This window comes from Tenrec ecaudatus, chromosome 7, assembly GCF_050624435.1.
Source record: "Tenrec ecaudatus isolate mTenEca1 chromosome 7, mTenEca1.hap1, whole genome shotgun sequence".
NCBI lineage: Eukaryota > Metazoa > Chordata > Mammalia > Afrosoricida > Tenrecidae > Tenrec > Tenrec ecaudatus.
In genome coordinates, this window is record NC_134536.1 from 63,202,948 (window position 1) to 63,226,497 (window position 23,550).

The following is a 23,550-nucleotide window of genomic DNA, read 5'->3' on the forward strand; positions in this document are numbered from 1 at the left end:
AATGGAGTAGCAAGGTCCCCAGGGAATGCTGAAAGTGGACTTTGGGGCCAGGGCGTGGTGCCCCAACAGACTGGACTGGAAAACGCTCCTAAGGGCCAGCAAACGATCCCTGAACTAACTACAAGCTTTTCTCTTGTGAACTGTTTTGTTCTGTTCTTTGTCAGTGGCTTGTTTTTGTTGTTTTGTTGTCTGGTTGTATACTGTTGCTTTGTTTTCCTCTGTCTAGTTTTCGTGCATGTTAGTGACTCCACAGGTCTGTCTGAATAGGACAGGCTGGATGAACTATCTGGAGGAAAAACAACGGGACCGACAGTTCTGGGGGGACTTGGGGTGGGGGGTAGGGGGGGTAAGGAAGTGGTGTTAACAAACCCAGGGACAAGGGAAAAACATGGGACCCCAAATGGTAGAGAAGGGGGAGTGGCAGGCCTGGTGGGAAATGATCAAGGGTAAGGGTGCTTAGAGAAGAGGTATACTCTAGCCCAGGTGGCGATGAAGCATGGTAGTAGGGCAGGAGGAAGGTCAAGGGAGATGGAGGAAAGAGCTAGGAGTCAAAGGGCATTCATGGAGGTCTAGACAAAGACATGTACATGCAAACATATATAGGAGGATGGGGAAATAGATCTATGTGTCTATATTTATAGGTCAAGTATTAAGGTGGCGGAAGGACCTTGGGCCTCTACTCAAACACTCCCTCAATGCATGAATACCTTCTTTTATTAAATTGGAACTCTATGATGCTCACTCTCCCGACACAACGGCTGGAGTCAAAGTGGGTGAACAAGTAAATGTGGTGAAGAAAGCTGATGGTGCCCGGCTATCAAAAGAGATAGTGACTGGGGTCTTAAAGGCTTGAAGATAAACAAGCGGCCATCTAGCTTAGAAGCAACAAAGTCCACATGGAAGAACACACCAGCCTGTGTGATTGAGTGGTCCCAAAAGGATCAGTTACCAGGCATCAAAGAACAAAAAATCATATCATTGACTGCACACCTCCATGATAGGATCGCTGAAGACAAATGGGTGCATAAGCAAATGTGGTGAAGAAAGCTGATGGTGCCCGGCTATCAAAAGAGATAGTGTCTGGGGTCTTAAAGGCTTGAAGGTGAACAAGCGGCCATCTAGCTCAGAAGCAAATAAGCCCACATGGAAGAAGCACACCGGCCAGTGCGATCACGAGGTGCCCAAGGGACCAGGTATAAGGCATCATGCAAAATATATATATATATAAGTGTGTGTATGTATGTGTATATGTATATATGTATGTGTATATATGTATATATATATCATATTAAATGAAGGGGGAAGTGCAGAGTGGAGACCCAAGGCCCAAGTGTCGACCAATGGAGATCCCCTCATAGAGGGGTTTAGGAGAGGAGATGGGTTAATTAGGGTGTGAGGTAGTATCGATGAAGAACACAGCTTTCCCCCAGATCCTGGATGCTTCCTCCCCCCAACTACCATGATCCGAATTCTACCTTGCAGGGCTGGATAGGACAGAGGCTGTACACTGGTGCATATGAGGGTTGGAGGTACAGGGAATCCAGGGTGGATGATACCTTCAGGACCAAGGGTGTGAGGGACGATGCTGGGAGAGTGGAGGGTGAGTGGGTTGGAAAGGGGGAACTGATTGCAGGGATCCGCATGTGACCTCTTCCTTGGGAGAGGGACAGCAGAGAAGGGGGTAAGGGAGACTCCGGATAGGGCAAGATATGACAAAATAACGATGTATAGATTACCAAGGGCATATGAGGGAGGGAGGAATGGGGAGGGAGGGGGAAAAAAAAGAGGACCTGATGCAAGGGGCTTAAGTGGAGAGCAAATGCCTTGAGAATGATTGGGGCAGGGAATGTATGGATGTGCTTTATACAATTGATGTATGTATATGTATGGATTGTGGTAAGAGTTGTATGAGTCCCTAATAAAATGTAAAAGAAGAAAAGAGAAAAAAATGATTAGGGCAAAGACTGTACAGGTGTGCTTTATACAATTGATGTATGTATATGTATGAACTGTGAAAAGAATTGTATGAGCCCCAATAAATTGTTAAAATTAAAAAAGAAAAAAAAAACGCCACCACCCTGAAAACACATTCCTGTGGGTATCTGCACACTGGCTTCCTGCCTTGATGGGACTTCAGCAGGTCACCCTGAAGGCGACACTAGCAAATGACATCAAGAATTCCTATGTCTGGCTACTTCTGAGAGGAGGGGTTTGGGAAACAGCGAAAAAGAAGTTTTTCAGTAGCGTAATGAACTGAACCAGGTCTTCCCTACAATTTTGATTCACCCAGAACGTGCGGGTGAGACTTTATTTGGAAAGAGGCTCTTCACAGAGGTTGTCAGCTTAACGTGAAGTCGTACTGGATTCAGGTGAGCCCCAACACAATGACTGCCGTCTGCCAAGAGGCTGGGACCGTGGACGCAAGCACTCAGAGGCGAGTGCGCTGTGGGAGGACAGTGTCGTGGATGCATCCCCGTGCCAAGCAGTGCCAAGGGTTGCTGGCCCGCACCAGAGGCCAGAAAGTGAAAGGAAGGGCCGTCCTCTGCCACCTTTGAAGGGAGCATGTCCCCGTGACACCTTGGTTTCCAACGTCTACCCCCGGGCTGGGAGCGACTAAGTCCCTGGTTATCTGGAGCCACCCAGTTTGCGGTATTTTGTTCCAGCGAGCCCAGGAAATGCAGACAAGTAGTGACTGACTCACCTGACTGGCAGCTTCTTCTGGGGGCCTCTGACCTCTTTGGAGCACATCTAACTCCTGAGGAGGAGAGAGTGGAGCCTAAGACCTTCACCCTTCCCACCTCGACCCAAGTCAGCACCCCAGGCTCCAGCCTTCCCCAGCTGTGGGGGTAAGCATCATTTGGAGACTCATGGTCCCCAGGGGGATCCAGGATTGGGCTGTCTCTGAAGGTCTGCTGTCTCTCCGCTGGGCTAGGGGGTGCTCTACAGAGCAGCAATAGTCAGCACCAACTTCTCAGGGTCCACACAGTGACGTGGAGTGCAGCCGACGGGGTGAATCTAAAACTCATTATTTGATATTTTAAGATTCACATTTGATTTTTTTAAGCCAGTCTCTCAGAATTTCCCTACGTATAAACTAACTTCTCGAACTCTCTTATGCCATCTCTTTCAAAACAGTCTGCCACGTAGGACCCAAGTGACTCTCGAGTCCCACAAACGAGATCGGATCCCAGGGAAACCTCATCTTCGAGATCGGCCCAGGCTCTTCCTCCTGAAGATAGCATTTACCTCCAGATTCTGGCTTCTTTCTTGGACAGGAACACCGCAGGTGCCCTCGGTGTTGACAGACACCGCCAGCTCTCCCTCTTTCCCTGGGACCCAGTTCCCTGGTGCTCACCTCTTCTGTACCCCCACTGAATACCCCCTAGATGGCCCAGTCTTGCTGGGGCTGTCCCCTTAGCAGCTAAGGACACCAAGGCCCAAGACAATGAGCCAATGAGAAGAGTAATTTGGAGGGTACCATTGACCTTAAGTCTCGCTAGGAAAAACCCCTCCTCAGTCTCCCTCGCCTCCTCCGACTGGCTCCTGGGCCTCCCAGCCCACACTCCGCCCGACTCAACGTCCCTCACATACCTGCTCCTTCTGGCGGAGCCTCTGCCTCGTGTGCTGCAGCACCTGCTCATAACACATGGAGTAGGTCTCGAAGGCGCTGCGCTCCCTGGCCATCACATCAGAGCCCAAGGAGAGGAGGCAGGCCTCCAGATGGTCTTTCCTGAACGTGATCTGCAAAGGAAGGTGGCATCGTTCACAGAGGCTCCAGCAGGGCCACCTGGGCTCGGCTCCTCGAACCACTGCTCCTCGGGACCCACCCAATCCTCGGCTCTAGTCTCCAAGTCACTCTTTCAGGCCTGCTCTGGGCATGTGCGGGCCAGAAACAAGAGTGCCACCGGGAGCCATGTACCACGTGTCTACAGATTCTGCATAGAAGGGGTTTCAAAAAGGGCTCAGGAAAATGGAAAGGAAAGGTCATGAAATTCTCCCATTCAGCTCTGAAGCCCTCCTCATCTTTCAGTTATCAAACAAACGAGAAAGCTCAAATTGCTTCATCCTTCTACCTTGAGAAAGAGATGAAGGAGGGGAGAGATGGAACTGCTTCCTTTCAAGGTTGTTTATCTTTTTCTAGCATGTACATTGAAAATTATTTTCTAGGGGCTGTTTCTAGGAAGCAGTAGTATAGGCTATTTGGGTTTCCTCCTTGAATGTTTTTTATACTAAATATACACACACACGCACACATAACTGAAAATGTTGCTTAAATGCAACTCCGAAACTCCAAGGCTACTTTGAAAACCATGACCAATTCGGACATTAGCCAATTAGGTTATTCTACTTATCCTGCCTTTACTGGGAATCAGTCTTTTTCCAGAAGAGAAAAATGGTAATAAATGATTGACATTTTAGATTCAGCCTCAATAGTCATACCCTATCGTTCAAAGGCAGTGAAAATTCAAAACAACAACAAACAAACAAAAAACCCTACTGCCACTGAGTCAAAGGGAGTAAAGGAAGCATTCAAGGATGTGGAAGGAGAAAGTGCACCTTGCTGGGGTTTAGGTTTAAAAAAACCGGAAGGACTGGTTTTGAGTTCATACCTCTAATTCGCCATCCTGGTAAGTCTCCATTAGTCTCTGTATAAAGTTCTCAACTATTTGTGGTCTTGCAACTGAGACGTCTTCCTTCATGGCTTGGTGTCTCCAAAGCTCTAGGAAGGGAGACACACCAAAATGTACATGAGTATCACGAACCCTGAGCAACTGCTAGAGGCTATGAAAACCCTCTGAGACCCGCGTCTCACTGGCCACAACACAACGCTGTGTGTCCAATACACAAGGAATGTGTGGGGCCGTCGTGGAGGGCCCATAACCCGCTGAAACTTGGGGATAAGGAAAATCTCTAACAAGATGCTTACTGAGATTGGGAAAGAGTCTGAAGTCCAGGGAATGACATTCTCTGGCCATCAGTGAATCCCCAAACCAAGTGTTGCCATTCACCCTGCATGGCATCCATTCTCATTAAGTCCCTTTATGTATCTACACAATTATTTTGGTCTAAAACAAACACCAGAAATAAGCGATAGGACTCAAAAAGGAAGAAAGAAAAGAATTAATAGACTATTATACTTAAGTGCTTAAGTGCCTTCCTGGGATTACATAAGAAAATGGATTTGAATGTGCAGTTAATGAAGAGGGCTAGGAAACCCAGCCGAGTCTCACAGACGAGGAGAGTTGATTCCAGCGTGAAGCAGCATGAGCGCTCGCACCTATGAAATGAGGCACAACCACTGTGGGGAAGGGTCTGGCACTTCCTTACCATGTCAGAAAGAGAAATGCCATTGGTCCAGCAACGTCACTAGTAGGCATCTGTCCTAAAGCTATAAGAACTAGGACATAAACAGATCTGTGCACACCACGGCCCCTGCAGCACGATTCGTAGGAGCAGAGAGATGGAAACAACCCAAGTGCCGCACCGTCCACTGAAGGACGGACGAGTACACAGACGATGGTACACACACGCGGAGGAAGGCTGGCGATGCTAAAGACCAACCGAGAAGCCACAAAACCCCTTCCTGCTTGCGTGAACCTGGATGATACTACGGCGAGTGAACTGAGTCATTTGTGAAAGGACGACTATTGTACGAGGCCATTATTATAAGAAGCCAAGGCCAGGTGTATCTGGAGAAAGAAACCTTCTTTGAGGGGTATCGGGAGGAGAAGGTAGATATGGACGTATTTTCATTTGGGTGGCAGGAAGGGCAATAGTCAGGGTGTGAAGAGCCCAAGGGCACTAAGAACGGGGAGGCAGCGAGGGGCGCACCGGAGGTTGCAGACAGCAAAGGGAACTACTATTTCATCCACAAGCCGCATCCTGAGTAAGAATAAATATTAATCTACCAGCGGATACGTAGACCATTGGCAATATGAACCAGTATGGGTAGGCAAATGGGACCAAATATACCATATATACTCGAGTATAAGCCGACCTGAATATCAGCCAAGGCACCTAATTTTACCACAAAACCTGCATTTAAAATGTGCTGAAAAGCTCGACTTATACACGAGTATATACGGTATGTGGGTTTGGCTGCTGTTTCTTCATGTATTTGTATGTGCTATTAACAGGGCAAATAAAAAAGTATTGCTACAAAATAAGAGAAACTTTTGTTAAACCAAAGTTTCAAAAAGGGAGGTGATTGTTTGTCAACATGTCCACCCTCTAGGTCTCTGTACGTCCAGAGGAAATGCTTTTGTCTTCCTTGCCCTTGCCTGAAGATTCTGAGCTCTGATTTACAACCACATCAAAATGGTAGCTTTGCCATCCTCAAGGGACTCAATCTTCTGCTTCCAATATGGTTTGTTTTTTTTCGTTTTGGGAACAAAAAGAAATCCGATGGGATAAAGTTAGGGTCACAGGGTGAACGGTGTAAGGTTTCTCATTGATATTCGTAAATCCCGGCCCTTCCTACCTGCAAAAAGTGAGCGCCCACCCGAAGGGCCGCCTGCCTTGGAATCAATGGCGCCCTACCACCATAACCACCTACCTGGGTGTCTACTGGGCATTGCACACTTGACTCATAAAGAATTAAATTCCTGACATTTCATCCCAAATTGACTTCATCTATGCCCCCTCCATCACACCTGGTGGGTGATGATTCCATTTTCCCAATTGCTCAGGTCTAAGATCTTGGGTTATCCTTGATTCTTGTATTTTTCCTATACCCGATAGCCAATCTGCTGGCACCTCCTTCAAAATATGCCTCACACCTGCTCACCTACTCGGCCCGCCTTGAGCTACTGTCTAGCTCCGCATACGTGGATTACTGAAACAACTTCCACACCAGCGTCTTCCTTCTCGTGCCCTTCCTCCCAGTTAATCACTGCTCTCAACACAAGCGCCAGAGACAGTCTGTTCACCGATAAGTCAGATATGCCACATCTCTGCTTTGCCCGTATGACTCTCACACTTAGGCGTAAACTCTGGAAGTCCTTACAATGGCCTGCAAGGCCCTACGTTCTCCGGCCTCCTCTCTCGTTTCCTCTAGTACTCCTCTCTCTCACCCCCCCTCAGCCGCACTTGATTCCTCACTGTTGCTTAAACCGGATAGCCAGACTCTGCTTGGGGCCAGTCCAGTCCGTTGGCTGTTTCTCCTGTCCTTTCCATGGGCTCGCCCCTGAATTTACATAGCTACCTCCCTCACCTTCTTCAACTCTTTGCTCAAAATGTCACTTTTCCCCCATTGAGGTCTACCCTATTTAGTATTACCACCTGCCTCTCTCAGACCTCCACACCACCATTTCCCTGACCCACCGTTTGCTGGTGTTTGTGGCTTATTGTCTGCTCATGCTGGATTGTACGCTCCATGAGAGTAAGGATTTTGCTGCTCTTTTATTTACGGAAAGACGGGGCTTTCTAACCCCGTAAGCAGTTACAGTCGCAGAAACCCACGGGGCAGTTCTACCGTCCGCTAGGGTCGCTCTGAGTTTGATGGCAGTGAGTTTGCGTGTTGATTTTTTATTCACTGATGTATCTCAAAAGCCCCCAGCAGCGCCTAGAACATTGTCATCTAGAAGTGCTAGGAGTCCACTATGTGGTTGCGGAATAGCGGTATACATGCGTATGCGGACATTTTTGCATAAAGAAGGACCGAGCAAACACCGTTACCCAAAGGAATGCGGGGCGCAGGCTCAATCAAGGCTTCTCAAGGCACATCTTCTTATTTCATTTTCATTTGTAAATCATGTGATTGTACCACGTGTTACAAAATGAACGCAAATTTTACAGTGATATCATAGTGCTGGAACAATGGTAATATGTCCACGCTCCTTAGCAATCCTCATTGACGAGCCAGAGCGCGAGCCCATACCGGTATTTCTTATGTCAGTAACAGACGGAGTGGGGCTTACTTTTGGTGGGTGCCCCCAATGGAGTCTCGAGAAGAAAGATTTGAGAGACCTACGGTGCTGCAGGTAGGATCCAAGGCCCACTGTGATGGGTAGGTTTACTGTGCCAACCTAGTCAATAGGAACATGTGGGATTAATTAGGTCGCAGTTTGATTGGAGGGCAAAGAGATAAATGGCTCTTCAAGGTGCACCCCTCCCCGCCCCTCTTGCTCTCTGGTGATCAGAGCATGCTGGAACGTGTGTGCTGCTGCGTTAACTAGTTCTCTGCCTCAACCTGTGTGCTACACTACCTGTGGGCCAGGCCAACCGAACGTGAGACTCCTTTGAGACCCGCTTCTCCACGCTGCTGGTGCGCACATCACTTGAGATTGAGGCTGGTGGATATCCTGTCGCCTTGCATTGCCTGGGTTCCATATCCCATCTGGGCCTGCTTCACTAAGCTCCCGAACTGCTGACTGCTGCTGACCCACCCTGCTGCTTGCTGCCAGTGGGCAGACTCTGCCTGCCATGCCCCAGGGAGGACTCTGCTGTCTGCTCCCTTGACCTTGGACCCTGCAGTCTAGTATATTAACTTTTCCACGGAAGTGAGTTGAACTGAACCTTCTATACTGCTGTGTGGACTAATTAGCTGTGATACTCCTTCTCACTGTGTGTACCTATCCTCTTTTATATATGTAAAATCGTGTGTCCTGGTTTCTTTTCTCCATAGAACCCTGCCTAACACACCCACCCTGCTCTCTTTTCTGGTGTGGGTTAGCCATCAGCAAGAACACCCAGGACCAGCCATGTCTCATTTTAGATTGGATTCCCCACTCTCACCTTTGGCTTTCCGACAGAGTGCCTACATGAGGAATTGTCCAGTATGGTCCTCTCAGAAATGTGGATGAGACAGGCGAGGAGGCGCTGCTGTGTGTACTTAGTGTGCCATGCTGTGTCTATGTCCTCACGGTTGCTGGCCACCATTGAGCGGGCACCTAACTCACAGGAGCCCACGTGAATAGAATAAAAGGCAGCACTGTCTGGCTCCATTGCCATGTGCGCTGAAGGCTAGGTCATTGGTTTTTAGAAGTAGATTGCCAGGTCTTTCTTCCTCATGCATCTCAGGCTGAAAGCTCCACGGACGTCTCTTCAGCATCAAAGCAAAGCACAAGCCCCACGGAAAGACAGGTGGTGGCTATGGGTGGGGAACGAAGTCCTCGGGTCCCCAGCATGGAAGGTGAGACGCCCATCATGGAGCCCCCACTTTTCAGCTCTTACGTCCTGGCTGTTCTGCGTAGAATGAGCAAGCACACTGCGTAGGGCCTTCGCATTGGCCTAGGTCTGAGAAGGGGATTCCGTATTCCTCCCACAATTAGTTAGTTTCATAATAAACACGTAGTTCTGACTGTGCTTTCCCTTTGGGACAAAGAAGGTCAGTAGTCATATCATCATTGTCCCAGGACAGCTAAAGTAGAAACTCCAAGGGTTGATGAACCAGAAGTTCATATTTCTTAAGATGTTTAAGTGCTTTTTTTGTTTTTATGTCTCCAAGTTTTGAAAAGACAGTTTATATCTGGGTCTATTTCAGAAACCCCCTAGACTAAAGTTGGGTTCCTTTTACAGAGCACTATAATGGCAGAGAGAGACCTGGTTATGCCTGGGGCTGCTAACTGCAGGGTCAGCTGTTCAAATCCACTGGCCACTCCATGGGAGAAAAGTGAGGGCAGCTACTCCCATAAAGACTTGCAGCTTTGGAAATCAAAGCAGATGAGATAGTTAAGGTTTATTGTGCCAACTTGGCCAATAAACACGGGTTAATTGAAGGGCGGAAGGATAAATGGCAATAAACACGGGTTAATTGAAGGGCGGAAGGATAAATGGCTCAGTGAGCCTTGCCTTGCTTTGTGATGGTTGGGCCAGCTGCCTTAGCCAGTTCCCTGCTTCAGCTGGCAATGCTCACTTCCTGCAGGACATCCCTGAGGAGAAGCTGCATGGACCTACCCCGATGCAGCTGGAGCAGCCGTGTGGAGACCCCTGCCAGCACTGAGATGCCTACACATTCAGACTCGGCTTTCCTCCTGCAGTCGGCATCACAGTGTGTGTTTGGTGAGATGGAGGAGGACTTTGTGGATTGGTGTCAGACATATGGGTTAATGTTGGACTTGTGGGCTTGGGCAGCACTGGGTTGGGATGTTATCCTTTATATAAAACTCTCTCATATACATGAGTTTCTGTGGATTTGTTTCTCTAAAGCGCCCAGACTCACCCAGCAGGCCAGTCTTCCTTTGCTCTCCAGGCCTGTGAGTCACCATCAACCTGACGTTGGTGGGACTTGATGGCAGGAGGAGTGATGCAATGAATTAAGTGTTGTGTGACCGACCTTGAGGTCAGTGGTTTAATCCCTAACCACCGCTCCTCAGGAGAGAAAGGATAATCTGCTTCCCTAAAGACTCTCGGCCCCAGAACCCCACAGAGCAGTTCCACTCTGTCCCTCAGGACCCCTGTGAGTAGGAATGGACTCCGTTGGCAGTGGGTTTGCTGCTTTCGGCTTGTTCCTGGCAGCGGCAGGTGCCGCAGATCTCTATGCCCTCCCCTGGCAAACGGCCGAGAAGCAGGCGGGGGTGGTTTGTCAGCATTATTAGCTGTTCAAATGGAAGGGAATTATTTTATAGCGCTTCCTGTTCACGCTCAGACTTGCATCTGCAGGCAGGAGTCAGGAGAAGCCAGGGAACGTGTGGGATCCACTCAAGCGAAGGAATCCCACTAAAGTGCAGGGTGGTGGTGGTGTGTGCGCGCGCGCAACTGAAGCAGCAATTTCTGACAAAAGTCTGGAAACAACACACAGGGGGATGGGCACGTTTCATTAGCATAAGGCAGGGCCCGGTCCCTTACAGGCTGGCACATTTCATTAGCGTTTCAATTTCTCCTCTCCCTCTGTTCTAGGTCCCTGGAAGGGCGAGTTGACTTGGAAGCATTTCATTTCTCAACCCAACCCCCAGCCATCTGGCCCGGGCTCTGAAGCAAAGGCAGAACCCACACCTGGAGGCACTCAACTGTCAAGGTAGTTCCCCCAGCAGCTGGCAGGCCCTCAAAGCAGACAGGAAGGGGGGCGGTTGGAAGGTGTAGGGGTAGGGGTGGGTGCTGCGCTTCCCTGAACTCTGGTTCCTGCGTTTGAGATAACCGTGCCCAAGGCGAGAAAAGCTTTCTTTGGGTGGGAGGTCATGGAAATGTGGCACGGTTCTTTCAGAGATCTCTAGAGATTTACAGTGTGGACAGTATGGACACTGACAGGGCCTGGGAGAAGGGCACCTTCCCCAACATTGCTTCATGCTGAGTTTCCTAAATGTGTTTGTATGGACAATAAGCCAGCAAGCAAACAAAACGGTCCTCCTGTTGAAAGCCACAGTAGAAAGCCTATCCAAGACAGAATGGTTGGTGAGTAAAAGAAGTCGATTGAAGCGGAATATCTTAAAACTTAAAAAAAAAAAAAAGGACATACTATTTTAAACATTTTTTAAAAATGAACTTGTATGTGGGTAAAGAATCCAAGTCCACTTCAGTTTTACATTTCCTCCTTTTACATAGCCACAGCTTTATAACCACTCAGACCAGTGTTTAGATCCAAGGGGTAAGAGATCTGCAGAGTTGTTTTTTTAAGGCGTTCACTCTATCTTTAAAAAAAAATTAAACTGACTTCATTCATGTTTTTAAAGAAAAACATTCTATGCATTCGCACAGCCTAAGTCATCAATCAGTCAGAGTATCCCATTAGCTGCAACCCCCTCCCCCCAGAGATGCGGCTCTTTCCCCACTCCCATCCTCCTTTCCTCTGTCCCTCCCTCCACAGTTTCCAGTCCCTTCCCTCTCGCTGCTCCCCCATCCCTGGCCTCCTCTTCGTCTTCCAAGTCTTATTCGTGGGGTGGAACCACTGCTCTTTGGCTTTGTTTTCTTATAACGATGGTGTCGCTAGTTTTGCTAAGCATAATGTTCCTCAGTTTTGTCCATGGCTTGTGGTGTTGATGAGTTGTCTTTTTTTATGCATAATACTCCATTGTATGAACGTACCAGAGTTCATTTATCCATTCATCTATAATTGGAGTATTTGGCTGTTTCCGTCTTGTTATATCTAACTTTAAAATTAATAAAATTGTAAACAGTTGCCGATCATTTAACACAAAGTCTTTTCTTTAAATTTGTACCTGCTAACTCGAGGTCTGCACCATCATGCTAAAATCCATAATTCATAATGCATGTTCTACCATCTCTAGCGACTCTCCTCCATCCACCTTTTCTTAAATTTTTAAGAAGAAAGAACTCACCTAGAAACCACCCCCATTCTGACTGAGTCAGTGTCTCTCACCGCCATCAGCTGGTTCTGACTCAAGGAGACCCTGTGAGACTGGGTAGAAACTGGCCCTGAGGGTTCTGGAGACGAACTCTTTCAGGGAGTAGAGCCTCATTGTTCTCTCTCAGAGCAGCTGGTGGCTTTGATCCGATGTCCTTAGAGTTAGCAGCCCACTCTGCCACCAGAGCTCCTGCGCCTACTTGACCCTACATAGGCCTTCCAAGATGGTAAATCTTTATGGGTGCAAATAGTCTCATCTTTCTCCCTTAGAGCATCTGGTGGATTTGAACTGCCAATGTTTAGGTTGGCAGCCCCACTGCCTAGCCCAGAACTCTGCCAGTGCTCCTTAGAAAAACTTAGCCTGTGAAAACAATCCAAATACATTGCTTTGTACATTTATGCAACTTTGCTTAATCTTTTCAGTCATCTAATCCGCAACTAATTTGATGAAACTAAAAACCAAACTCAGTGCCATTAAGTGGATTCGAATTCACAGCAACCCGACACCATCCCGTTTCCAAAGAGCTAGCCTTTTTCCTTTTCATTTCCCGGAACCCTTTTTACTTCCTTGTTAGAGAAGCAGCAGGCCTTTTTCTTCCGCCTTCCTGCTACATAGGCTTACATGACGTCTAATTAAGTTAGTCACGTACCATGAGCGTAAAGCCAGCAGAAACAAGTTTGGGGCAGACAATGGCGGCTCCGTCCACTTTTGCAACCCAAGGACTCTTTTAGTGAGCACTCTGCTGGCCTGCGCTCTGGGCACAGTGGAAGGCTTCGCGTAATCCAGGGTCTGCGAGCCAAGCAAAGGCTGCCTAGGAGAACTTCTAGTCTTTAACCTCTTGAGCAACTTGAGTTCCAGAGCACACTGCTGGTCTGAGCCAGGGGCGGCCAACTTTGGAGATGGAAGAGCCAATCCGGTCCTTCTCAACAGTTCAAAAATTATCTGAGAGCCATAAATCTATTTTTGCAAGCCACTGAAATCACCATTATCTGAATAATATCCTTTCAAGTTCTTTCAATTTTACTTCAGGGCCACATGAATGCAAAGAAAAAGCCCAGTCCGGCTTGCAAGCAGCAGATTGCTGACCTGTGGTCTAGACCATCCTCTCCTGGTGGCTTTCTTGTACTTCCCTTAAGAGAATGGAGCCCTGGTGGTGGTGTGAGTTACTGGCTGGGCTGCTAACCACAAGGTCAGTAGCTCAAAACTACCAGCAGCTCCAAGGGAGAAAGATGAGGCTGTCTGCTCCCATAAAGATGTACAGCCTCAAATACAAAGGAGGCCATTGTACTCTGTTTAATGGCTCTGCTATGACCAGCAGCCACTGGATATCAGTAAGACGCCCTGAGGGAGAGACAAGGGCTTTGGGAGGGGCAAATTGTTTGCACTGGCTCAGTATCACACAAGTCACCTAAGTAACCTAGTGGCATCGCAGAAGAAAGGTCTAGCATCCGTTTCCATAGGATTACTTCCTGCTGAGAAAGCGCTATGGAGCACTAGGCCCACTCGGGAATGGAGCCAGCGGCATCAGGCGCTTGTTTTGTTCACACTGGCGATATATAGTGTGCGTCTGTAACTGCCCACAGCACCATCGCTAACTCGCATTACAGAGCACAATGGCTATTTCAGGTCACTCTCCAAATTCCCAACAGTCTCCTGGAACTTTGTGCATTTTTTGTTCTGACCTTCATTCAGATGTCACTAGAGTGTCCTTTTTTAAAAACATCAGAGTGTGGCTGGGCATGAGCACACACCAGGATTAGGAATGTTGCCTTTCCTCTGCTATGTTCTTAGTTTTCTTGGGGACACCCGCCCTTCCCCACAGTCCATCCAGACTGCCTCCGTGTGGAATGTGACACGTGGCTTTTCACATATGGGCCTAAGCCTAACGCTCTGCTGTCTGCAGACATATTAACATCTTCTTCCCACATTCCGGGCCTAGGTGCCTCCCACCTCTGGCCTTACAATTGCTCTGAGAAAATCAGAAAATGAACGAAAAGTCCTTTCAGTGCCTAACAGTCAAAGAGAGAGGGCAGATGCCCTTCTCTCTGCTCCCCCTGAGTGTCCTCACAGGAGCCTCCCTGCCCCCTCCTCAATACTCCCACCCCCTACTCTCTCTGGAGAAACTGGTATCTGCATGACACGGTGGCCCTGACCTGGCAGGCCTGGCCCCTGTGGCTATGTTTGCTGCTGAGGCGAGCAGCCACTGGGTGGGCACTGCAGGCAGCTCACAGGGGTCTCAAAACAAAATTGAATACACACATCAGAAAGCACCATGGTAATGGGCACAGGGGGAAACCCGGCCTCCACATGGAGGTCTGCCGAGAGATGCCAGACAAGACCAAGCACAGGGGAGCTCAACACTGGTGTTTTTATATTTAAAAGAAATCGTGTGAATACAGAACCCAACTGAGAGTTGAGTACTGGCTGGTGTACTCCGCCCACAGGGAACTCGGGTGCGGTCTGGGTTGTAGCACCTGACTGCTAACGAAATGGTCAGTGGTTCAAACCTACCACCAGCCACCCTATAGCAGAAAGATGTGGCCGTCTGCTTCTGTCAAGATGGACAGACACCGGACAGAGTCTATGTTGGAGATCGTGTGCAGTATAGAGAAGAAATAATGGTGTTAAAAATGGCATGAGCCCAGGAGGCAGGTTGCTATGGAGAAAGAACAGGTTACACAAACACTGCTTCTGGGGGAACAAAACATACACTAACTGGAGCAGGACCATGTGACATATCAATCAACTTGTGAAACCCATACCGTCCTTGCCTCAGTTGGCTCTCAGGTCCCCCCGAGAGACCAGATTCGGGTGGTTTAAGAGGCATGCGCACTTGTGACCTCTAAGTGACGCAAAATGGCTGTTTCAGCACTAACCCAGGATTTGAACTAAAAGGAGCTGTGCACAAGCCCAGGCAATGCAGGGGTTACATGTTTGGGGTGTGATCCGCATGACCGGCATTTCAAAACCACCAGCAGCTGCTTGGGAGAACAACTGGGCTTTCTACTCCCATAAACAGTTACAGTCTTGGAGACCCACAGGGGGTTGCCATGAGTCAGCCTTGACTCAATGGCAGTGAATTTGTCTTTGTTTTTGGTTAGCACAAGCTGAACTAGTTATGCTAAGTATCCAGATGCCCTTGCTACAGACCCCGTTTGGACTGTGCAGACCCCAATTTGGCCCAACATTGTGTATGCGCCCACTGAAAAAAGGAGGCCATAGGACTGCACAGACTGCCCAAACCAGAAGAAGCACATCCTGACTCTTGACTAAGACGACAACCTTACCGCAATCCTAACTACGTGGACAGCTGCCCCTCCCTCCAGAAGAATTTATTTCAGAGGACAGCACGGTAGCTGCAGCTCAGGGAGAAGAGAGGGACGTGTCCGTCAGAGCACACGGGAGCAAATGAAGGGGGAGGAAGAGAGAGTGGAGCACATCCTGGCCCACCAAGCCTTGAGAACAATGTTCTCAGAGCAGCCAATCCACAGAGAAGACCATATGGTCGGCCCCACTATGAGATATGACGTCCCTCACTGACCCATAGCCCTACAGAGGACAACACTGGAGACACAGTGTGGGAATTGAGCCCAATCTGATCCCACCTCACCGAGGCAAAACATTAAGGGCGTGCAACAGAACAGCAAGGGAAACAGCAACAAAGTCGCCAGGGAATACAAAAAAATAGACTTTGGGGCCAGAGCATGGCACCTCATCAGCTCGACCAAAAAGCACTCCTAAAAGCCAACAAACAGTCCTTGAAATAACTACAAGCTTTTCTTTTTTGTTTTTGTCATCATTGGCTTTTTGTTGTTGTTTTGTTTTCTTTTGTTGCTTGGGTTTGCTCTGTCTTATTTTTGTGCGTGTTTTCTCCACAGGTCTGTCTAAATAAGATAGGCTGGATAAACAATCTGGAGGAGAAAACAATGGGACTGACAGTTCGAGGGGGATATTGGAGAGGGGGAGATGAGGGGAAAGGAAGTGGTATTAATAAACCCAGGGACAAGGGAACAACAAGTTATCTAAATCGGTGGTGAGAAGGGTATAGGAGACGTGGTAGGGCATGATCAAGGGTAATGTAACCAAGAGAAAAAACTGTAACACAAATTAAGGCTGAGCATGATAGTCGGACAGGAGGAAAGTCGAAGGAAATAGAGGAAAGAGCTGGGAGGCAAAGGGCATTTACAGAGGTCTAGATAAAGACATATACATATACAAATATATTTATATATGAGGATCGGGAAATAGATCTATGAGCATATATATTTATAGGTTTAGCATTAAGGTAGCAGAAGGATATTGGGCCTCCACCCAAGTACTACCTCAATGCAAGAATACTTTGTTCTATTCAATTGGCATTCTATGATGTTCACCCTCCTGACACAACCACTGAAGACAAAGCGGGTGAATAGGTAAATGTGGTGAAGAAAGCTGGTGGTGCCCAGCTATCAAAAGATATAGCATCTGGGGTCTTAAAGGCTTGAAGGTAAACAAGTGGCCATCTAGCTCAGAAGCAGCAAAGCCCACGTGGAAGAAGCACACCAGCTTGTACGATCACAAAGTGTCGAAGGGATCAGGTATCCAGCATCATCAACAAAAAAATCTTACCATAGTAAATGAGTGGGGAGTGCGGAGTGCGGAATGGGGAGTGCGGAGTGGAGACCCAAATTCCATTTGTAGATCACTGGATATCCCCTTACAGAAGGGTCTCGGAGGAGATGACCCAGTCAGGGTACAATGTAGCAATGATGAAACATACAACTTTCCTCTAGTTCCTAAATGCTTCCTCCCCACCTACTATCATGATCCCAATTTACCTTGCAAGTCTGACTAGACCAGAGGATGTACACTGGTACAGATAGGAACAAGAAACACAGGGAATCCAGGATGAATGATCCCTTCAGGACCAGTGGTGTGAGTGGCCATACTGGGAGGGTGGGTTGGCAAGGGTGAACCGATTCCAAGGATCTGCATGTGACCTCCTCCCTGGGGGACGGACAACAGAAACGGGGATGAAGGGGAGACATTGGATAGGGCAAGATATGACTAAATAATTTATAAATTATCAAGGGTTCATCAGGGAGGGGGGGAGGGGGAAGGGAGGAGAGAAATGAGGACCTGATGCCAGGGGCTTAGGTGGAGAGCAAATATTTTGAGAAGGATGAGGGCAATGAATGTACAAATGTGCTTTACACAATTGTATGTATGGATTGTGATAAGAGTTGTATGAGCTCCTAGTAAAATGATTAAAAATAAAATAATCACCAGTAGCAAAAAATAAACTGGCATTCCATGATGCTCACCTTCCTGACACAATCCCTGAAGACAAAGCAGGTACATAAGCAAATATGGTGAAAGCTATGGTGCCCAGCTATCAAAAGATATAGCATCTAGGGGCTTAAAGACTTGAAGGTAAACAAGCGGCCATCTAGCTCAGAAGCAACAAGCCCACATGGAAGAAGCACACCAGCCTGTATGATCATGTGGTGCCAAAGGGATCAGGTATCAGGCAGCAAAGAACCAAAAATCATATTGAATGAGGGGGAGTGCGGAGTGGGGACCCAAAGCCCATCTTTAGGCATATGGGCATCCCCTTACAGAAGGGTCGTGTGGAGAAGAGCCAGTCAGTGCAGGGTAGCAATGATGAAACATACAACTTTCCTCTAGTTCCGAAATGCTTTCCCACCCCACCCCACCCCACCCCACCCCACCACCATGATCCCAGTTCTACCTTACAAAACTGGCTAGACCAGAGGATGTACACTGGTACAGATAGGAACTGAAAACACAAGGAATGCAGGACATATCTTATCAGGACCAGTGGTGAGAGTGGCGATATGGGAAGGGTAGGGTGAAAAGGGGGAACCTACTACAGGAATCTATCTACATGTGATCTCCCCCCTAGGAGAGGGACAACAAAAATGGGTGAGGGAAGACGTTGGACAGGGTAAGATATGACAAAATAATTGATAAATTATCAAGTGGTCATGAGTGAGCGGAAAGTGGGTAAGGAGGGGGAAAATGAGGAGCTGATGCCAGGGCCTTAAGTGGAGAGCAAATGTATTGAGAATGATGAAGGCAATGAATGTACAAAGATGCTTTACAGAATTGATGTATATATGGATTGTGATAAGAGTTGTATGAGCTCCCAATAAAATGATTTTAAAAACATTCACTAAAAAAAAAAGATAATAGCTTAGAAAAAAAAAACATTTACCAAATATACTCGTGTATAAGCTGAGTTTTCCAGCACATTTTAAATGTAGATTTTGTGGTAAAATTAGGTGCCTTGGCTGATACTCGGGTTGGCTTATACTCGAATATATACGGTACTTCATTTGTAAGCCTGAAGGGACTCTGCTGCGGTGGCATCTCCCCTGTAGGTCTGTCCTGCAGGTCTCCACTCTAATCAATGCCTTAATGCAACCTCAACTGTCTGATCTTTTTGTTTGTGCCCCTCTCCAAGAACAGTCTGGGTGCAACTTGACTCTGTATCTAGGGTCGCCATGAGTCAAGGCCTAGTAGTATCACCATCCCCTCTCCTAACCACCCACGTCAGTCAGAGTACACTGCACCCCTACGGGTTTCAGTGGCTGAACCTTTGGAAGCAGATAACCAGGGCTTTCTTCCCCTGAACCTCTGGGAGAGTTTGAACTGCTCAGTTGGTGGCATGCACATTACCCATTTGCACGGTACAAGGTTATTTTCCACCTTGCACCTTTTACATGGTGAAAATGGTTAATGTGCATGCTACTACTTCAATGGTTCAAGGCTCTCAGAGGCGTGTCGCCAAAAAGGCTCAGGGACTCCATAAGGAGCCCTGGAGGTGTAGTGGTTGCAAGTAGGGCTGCAATCCACAAGGTCAGCAGTTCAAAACCACCAGCCACTCCTCAGGAAAAGATGGGGCTTCTGCTCCATTAAGAGTTACAGCATCAGAAACTCGGGGAGGGGTGGTTCTACCCCGTCCTTTAGGATCACTATGAACGGCCCATAAACATAACTTTGCTCCTTAGCCCGTACAATGCGTTTCACAAGCACAGCTGACAGACAGCTCCTGACCGAGCAGCCCAGTCACAAGACAAAGTTGTTCCCCGACCCCCTCAACCCACGGGCATTTCACAAGCACCGCGGCCCTGCACTGTGCAGAGGGTCACACCTGCTGCGCGGTGGACGCTCCCCAAGGACTCGGAGGAGAGCTGCCTGGATCCAGCCCACCAGGGCAAACAACAGAAAGCTTTGCTGAGCGTTCTGTAACCGGAGCGTAACCACACTCTGCTCACACTCTGCTCTCTGGTGACATTCAGAGCCGCCCAGTGGGGGTGGGGTGGGGGGTGGCTTACCTTCCCCTGCTCACAGAATTCGGTGACTTGAAGCACTGATCAAGTGACAGTGTCTTAGATGAGAGCAGGGCTGAGTCAAACCCACTGCCACCGAGTCAATTCTGGCTCATAGGGACCTGTAGACGGTTTCCCAGATTGTACATCTTTGTGAGACCAGCCAGCCTTATTTTTCTCCTGTAGATTGGCTGGTGGGTTTGAACTACGAACTCTGCAGCTAGCAGCCCAGTGCCTAAGCCACAGTGCCACCAGGGCTCCCTAGGTGAGACCTGTAGTGTAGTCAGTCATTACCATGACCGTGCCAGTGGACTTTGCCTCAGGAGGAAAACCTAAATCATTTTGTGAGTCAGGCAACTCTCCAAAGACAACTATTTCAAAGGTTACAAATTCCAAAGGTTAGGGAGCTATCAGGAGCAGTGGCCACTGTCATCCAGAAAAGGACCAAGGGTATAATTTTCAGGGACTTAAAAAAACCAAATTCACCGCCATCAAGTCGATGCCAACACATAGCAACCCCGGAGAAGGGGTAGAACTGCCTCGGGGGATTCTGAGAACATAGCTCTCCACAGGAGTAGAAAGCCCCTCTTTCTCACAGAGGGCAGCTGGGGGTCTCAAACCTGAGTCAGCAGCCCACCCGTAACTGCTATGCCTCCATGGCTCCAATATAGAAAGAGGCTTCAAAAGTTTATCGAAAAATTCCATGATATTTTACTTCTATTCCATGAACTTTTGAAGCCTCCGCAAGGGCTGTGTGTGTTCTTATGCTTCTGTACAAGTATATTTTAGGAAAGGCTTTATGCGTTTCCCCATTTCAACAATGTCAGTTTAATCAGCAGAGTTAAGACTGAAGCTAACATATTTTCTATTAAAAAATCCTTTAACTGGAAGGAAACATATCAAAATATTAAAAGTACATCTCTGGGTCAAGGTCAGAGAGGCCTTACTTGTCTAGTTTTCTGGACATTGCAGTGATTTCTAAATGATTATGGATTGCTTTTATAATTAAAAAAAAAACAACCAGTGTTATTTCATGAAGTTATACAACAAACATGCTTTACCTGTGGGGAGAAGATAATCCTCCTTTGACTTTTCTGCTTTTACCAGTGTCATCTCTCGACTAACTTTCCTTATTACTTCTTGGATCATGTGAATTTCAAGGCTTTCTAGAAGTTTCTGAAGCTAGAGGAAGCATAAATTGAGAGTCAGTTTCCATTTTCAGATTAAACTCAGGGCTCCAAAGCCAAATTCTTGCAGAAGGGGCTGCAGGTGGGTCCGATCTTCTGCTCCTTGCTCGAGGGGAACAGAGTTTCTTAGGCTCCCAAATGCTTCTAGAACAACTCTGGAGAGACCAATATCTTTTCTTCCTGGCCCACAGGTTGACCAATAACATCCAACATGTTTTCCCAAGTTCTGTTAGATTGTGAAGTCCTCACGACCATGAACCCAAACCCACTCCTCTCCAGTAGTGTTGATTCAGACCCACAGTGGATTTTCTAAGATGTCAACTCTTTATGGGGCAGACAGCCTCATCTTTCTCCCCTGGAGCAGATGGTGGGTTTGAAAGACCAACCTTGTGGTTGGTAGCCCAACACTTATTCCATAGCACTACCAATGCTCCTTTACGGCTCCATTAAAAACCCAACTCCAACCAATTGCCATCAAATTCATTCCAAGGCTGTAAATATCTACAGGAGTTGAAAGCCACTTCCTTCTCCCTTGGAGCAGCTGGTAGAATTGAACTGCTGACCTTGAGGTTGGCAGCCCAACTCTTTGCTCACTACTCAACCAGGGCTCCTTTCCAAAACCCAAACTCACTGCCACCGAGTTAATGCTAACTCAGTGCAACCTTATAGGACAAGGTAGAACTGCCCCTGTGGGCTTCTGACACTGTAACTATTCACAGGAGCAGAAAGCCCCATCTTTCTCCCGAACAGCAGATGGTGGTTTCAAACTGCTGCCCTTGTAGTGCTTAACCACTATACCACCAGGGCCCCAAAGGCTCTTTTAGGAAGAAGTTATTTGCCTGTAATCCCAGCAAGGGGCAGTCCTGAATGCCCTCAGCTGCTAACAGAAGGGTTAGACATCCAAATTCATCCGGAGATAGCTCAGAAAAATGCCTACTTCTGAAAGCCAGCCCATGAAAACCCTCTAGAACACAAGTCTACTCTGACACAAATGGGACCTCCGGGGCGTTGGAATTGACTAAAGGGCAACTGTTTCTTGAATTTGCTCAATCAAAGTGTGGTAGTTACATAAGCTGGTGTCAATTTGAGAGGATTCCGAGTGAAGGAGTGGAATCTGACTTGTCAATCAAGATATAAACAATGAGGCTTCTGGGTGGGCATGGTCTTCTCTTGTGCATTCTGGGAATTCCTGTATTTTCTCCTTGGAGGTGGGAGACATTTCTCTCTGATCTCTCCCTGAGAGACACTCTATTGACAAGACACATGGCGCTATGCTGATGGACTCCGTGCCCTGGGAACTGGAGAAGCCACATTGAGTCCCCTGTCAGCGCTGAGATGCTTACAATACCACTGGACCCACGTGACTTCCCACCCACTGGCCTATGATCTTCCCGCATTTGGCATCATTGCATGTGTTTTGTGAGCCTGGAGAGGACTTTATAGATTGATATCAGACATATGGACTACTATCAGAGTAATGGACTTGATCTGGACTGGGCGGGAACATTTTCTCAATATTCAACTGGTCTTGTCAATAAAGTTCTTTCTTATACACATATGAGTCTCCCTGGATTTGTTTCTCTAATCTACCTGTACTAACACACAAAGTCTGAAATGCTTTTAAATGCTCAGCTCCCCGAGAGCCTGTTCAAATCCTCCACTTAGACTTAACCTATTAGAAAACCACCAGTTGGGTAGAAATGTCTTTCTAAATGCTAATGCCATCCGGCAATATTTTCAAAACCACATTAAACATGGCTCCTGCATACCTGCTGAGTTTTTATTTCAATTTCTGAAGCTCCTTTGGGGGGTAGAATAAGCTGATTCCTCATTATCAAGCCTTCAAATTCATTTTCTTTCCCCATCTGCTTGGCTATAGCTTTCATGCTGGGGTACAGGATGTCTGTTCTATTAAAGAAGAGAGATGGAAATTAGCAAACATTTTTTTTGCATTTAAATTCTCTATTATGCTAATTCACTTTCTGTTTCTTCCCCACCCATTCATTCACAGCCACCCAAATCCACCTCCAAAGACAACATGGGTGTGATTTCCTTAGTCAATATTAAATCTGGAGGGCATTTTTCATTGAACACATATAATTTTCTTCCCTCAACCTTCAAAATATTGACATCTTCTTATTCCCTAATTACCATAAAATTTGACTGTTATCATTTTTCAAAACAGACAGTTCAGACGATGCTAAAGGGATCCTTCCTATGTTCGGTAAGGTGCAGGGCGCTCGTAAATGCTTGTTGGGTGCTGGTCACGTAGCAAACATGATGTCTCCCCTGCCAGCTAAGTCATCTCAGTCCAGGGCTGTTGCCATGTGTCATGGGGTTGGTTCCAACTCAGCAACAGAGCTACATACAACAGACGAAACACCACCGGTCTTACGCCATCTTCACCACTGTCAAGTTTGAGCCCACTGGTGTAGTCACCTTGTCAACCTATCCAGTTGAGGGTCCTCGTCATTTTCTCTGAGCCCCTATTTTACCCAGCATGATGTCCTTTTTCTCAGGCTGGGTTCTCCCAATAACATGTCCCAAGTACATCAGACAAAGTCTCACCATCTCTGCTTTTAAGGAGCCTTCTGGCCAGACCTCTTCCAGGACAAATTTGTTTGTTCTTTTGGAAGTTCAGAAGAACAAGTCCATGAAGGACTCACCATCAGCGCCCACATTCAAAGGTATCATGTCTTCTTTGGCCGTCCATCTTCACTACCCAGTTTTACCATGTACATGGAGTAGGTGAAAATCGGTGGCTTGGATAGGTACACCTGAGTCTTC

At 47.5% G+C, this 23,550-nt stretch overlaps 1 protein-coding gene across 1 annotated transcript in view; it reads right to left on the reverse strand.

The window, feature by feature from the left end:
- Positions 1-23,550, reverse strand: part of LOC142452380 (coiled-coil domain-containing protein 162-like) — an 84,093-nt gene that overhangs the window by 7,481 nt on the left and 53,062 nt on the right. The window contains exons 8-12 of the mRNA XM_075553742.1: positions 22,533-22,671; positions 20,638-20,758; positions 4,611-4,720; positions 3,592-3,741; positions 2,702-2,755 (exon numbers count right to left, since the gene is read on the reverse strand). Of these exons, the coding sequence (XP_075409857.1) occupies positions 2,702-2,755; positions 3,592-3,741; positions 4,611-4,720; positions 20,638-20,758; positions 22,533-22,671 (574 nt within the window). The remainder of the gene's footprint in view (positions 1-2,701; positions 2,756-3,591; positions 3,742-4,610; positions 4,721-20,637; positions 20,759-22,532; positions 22,672-23,550) is intronic.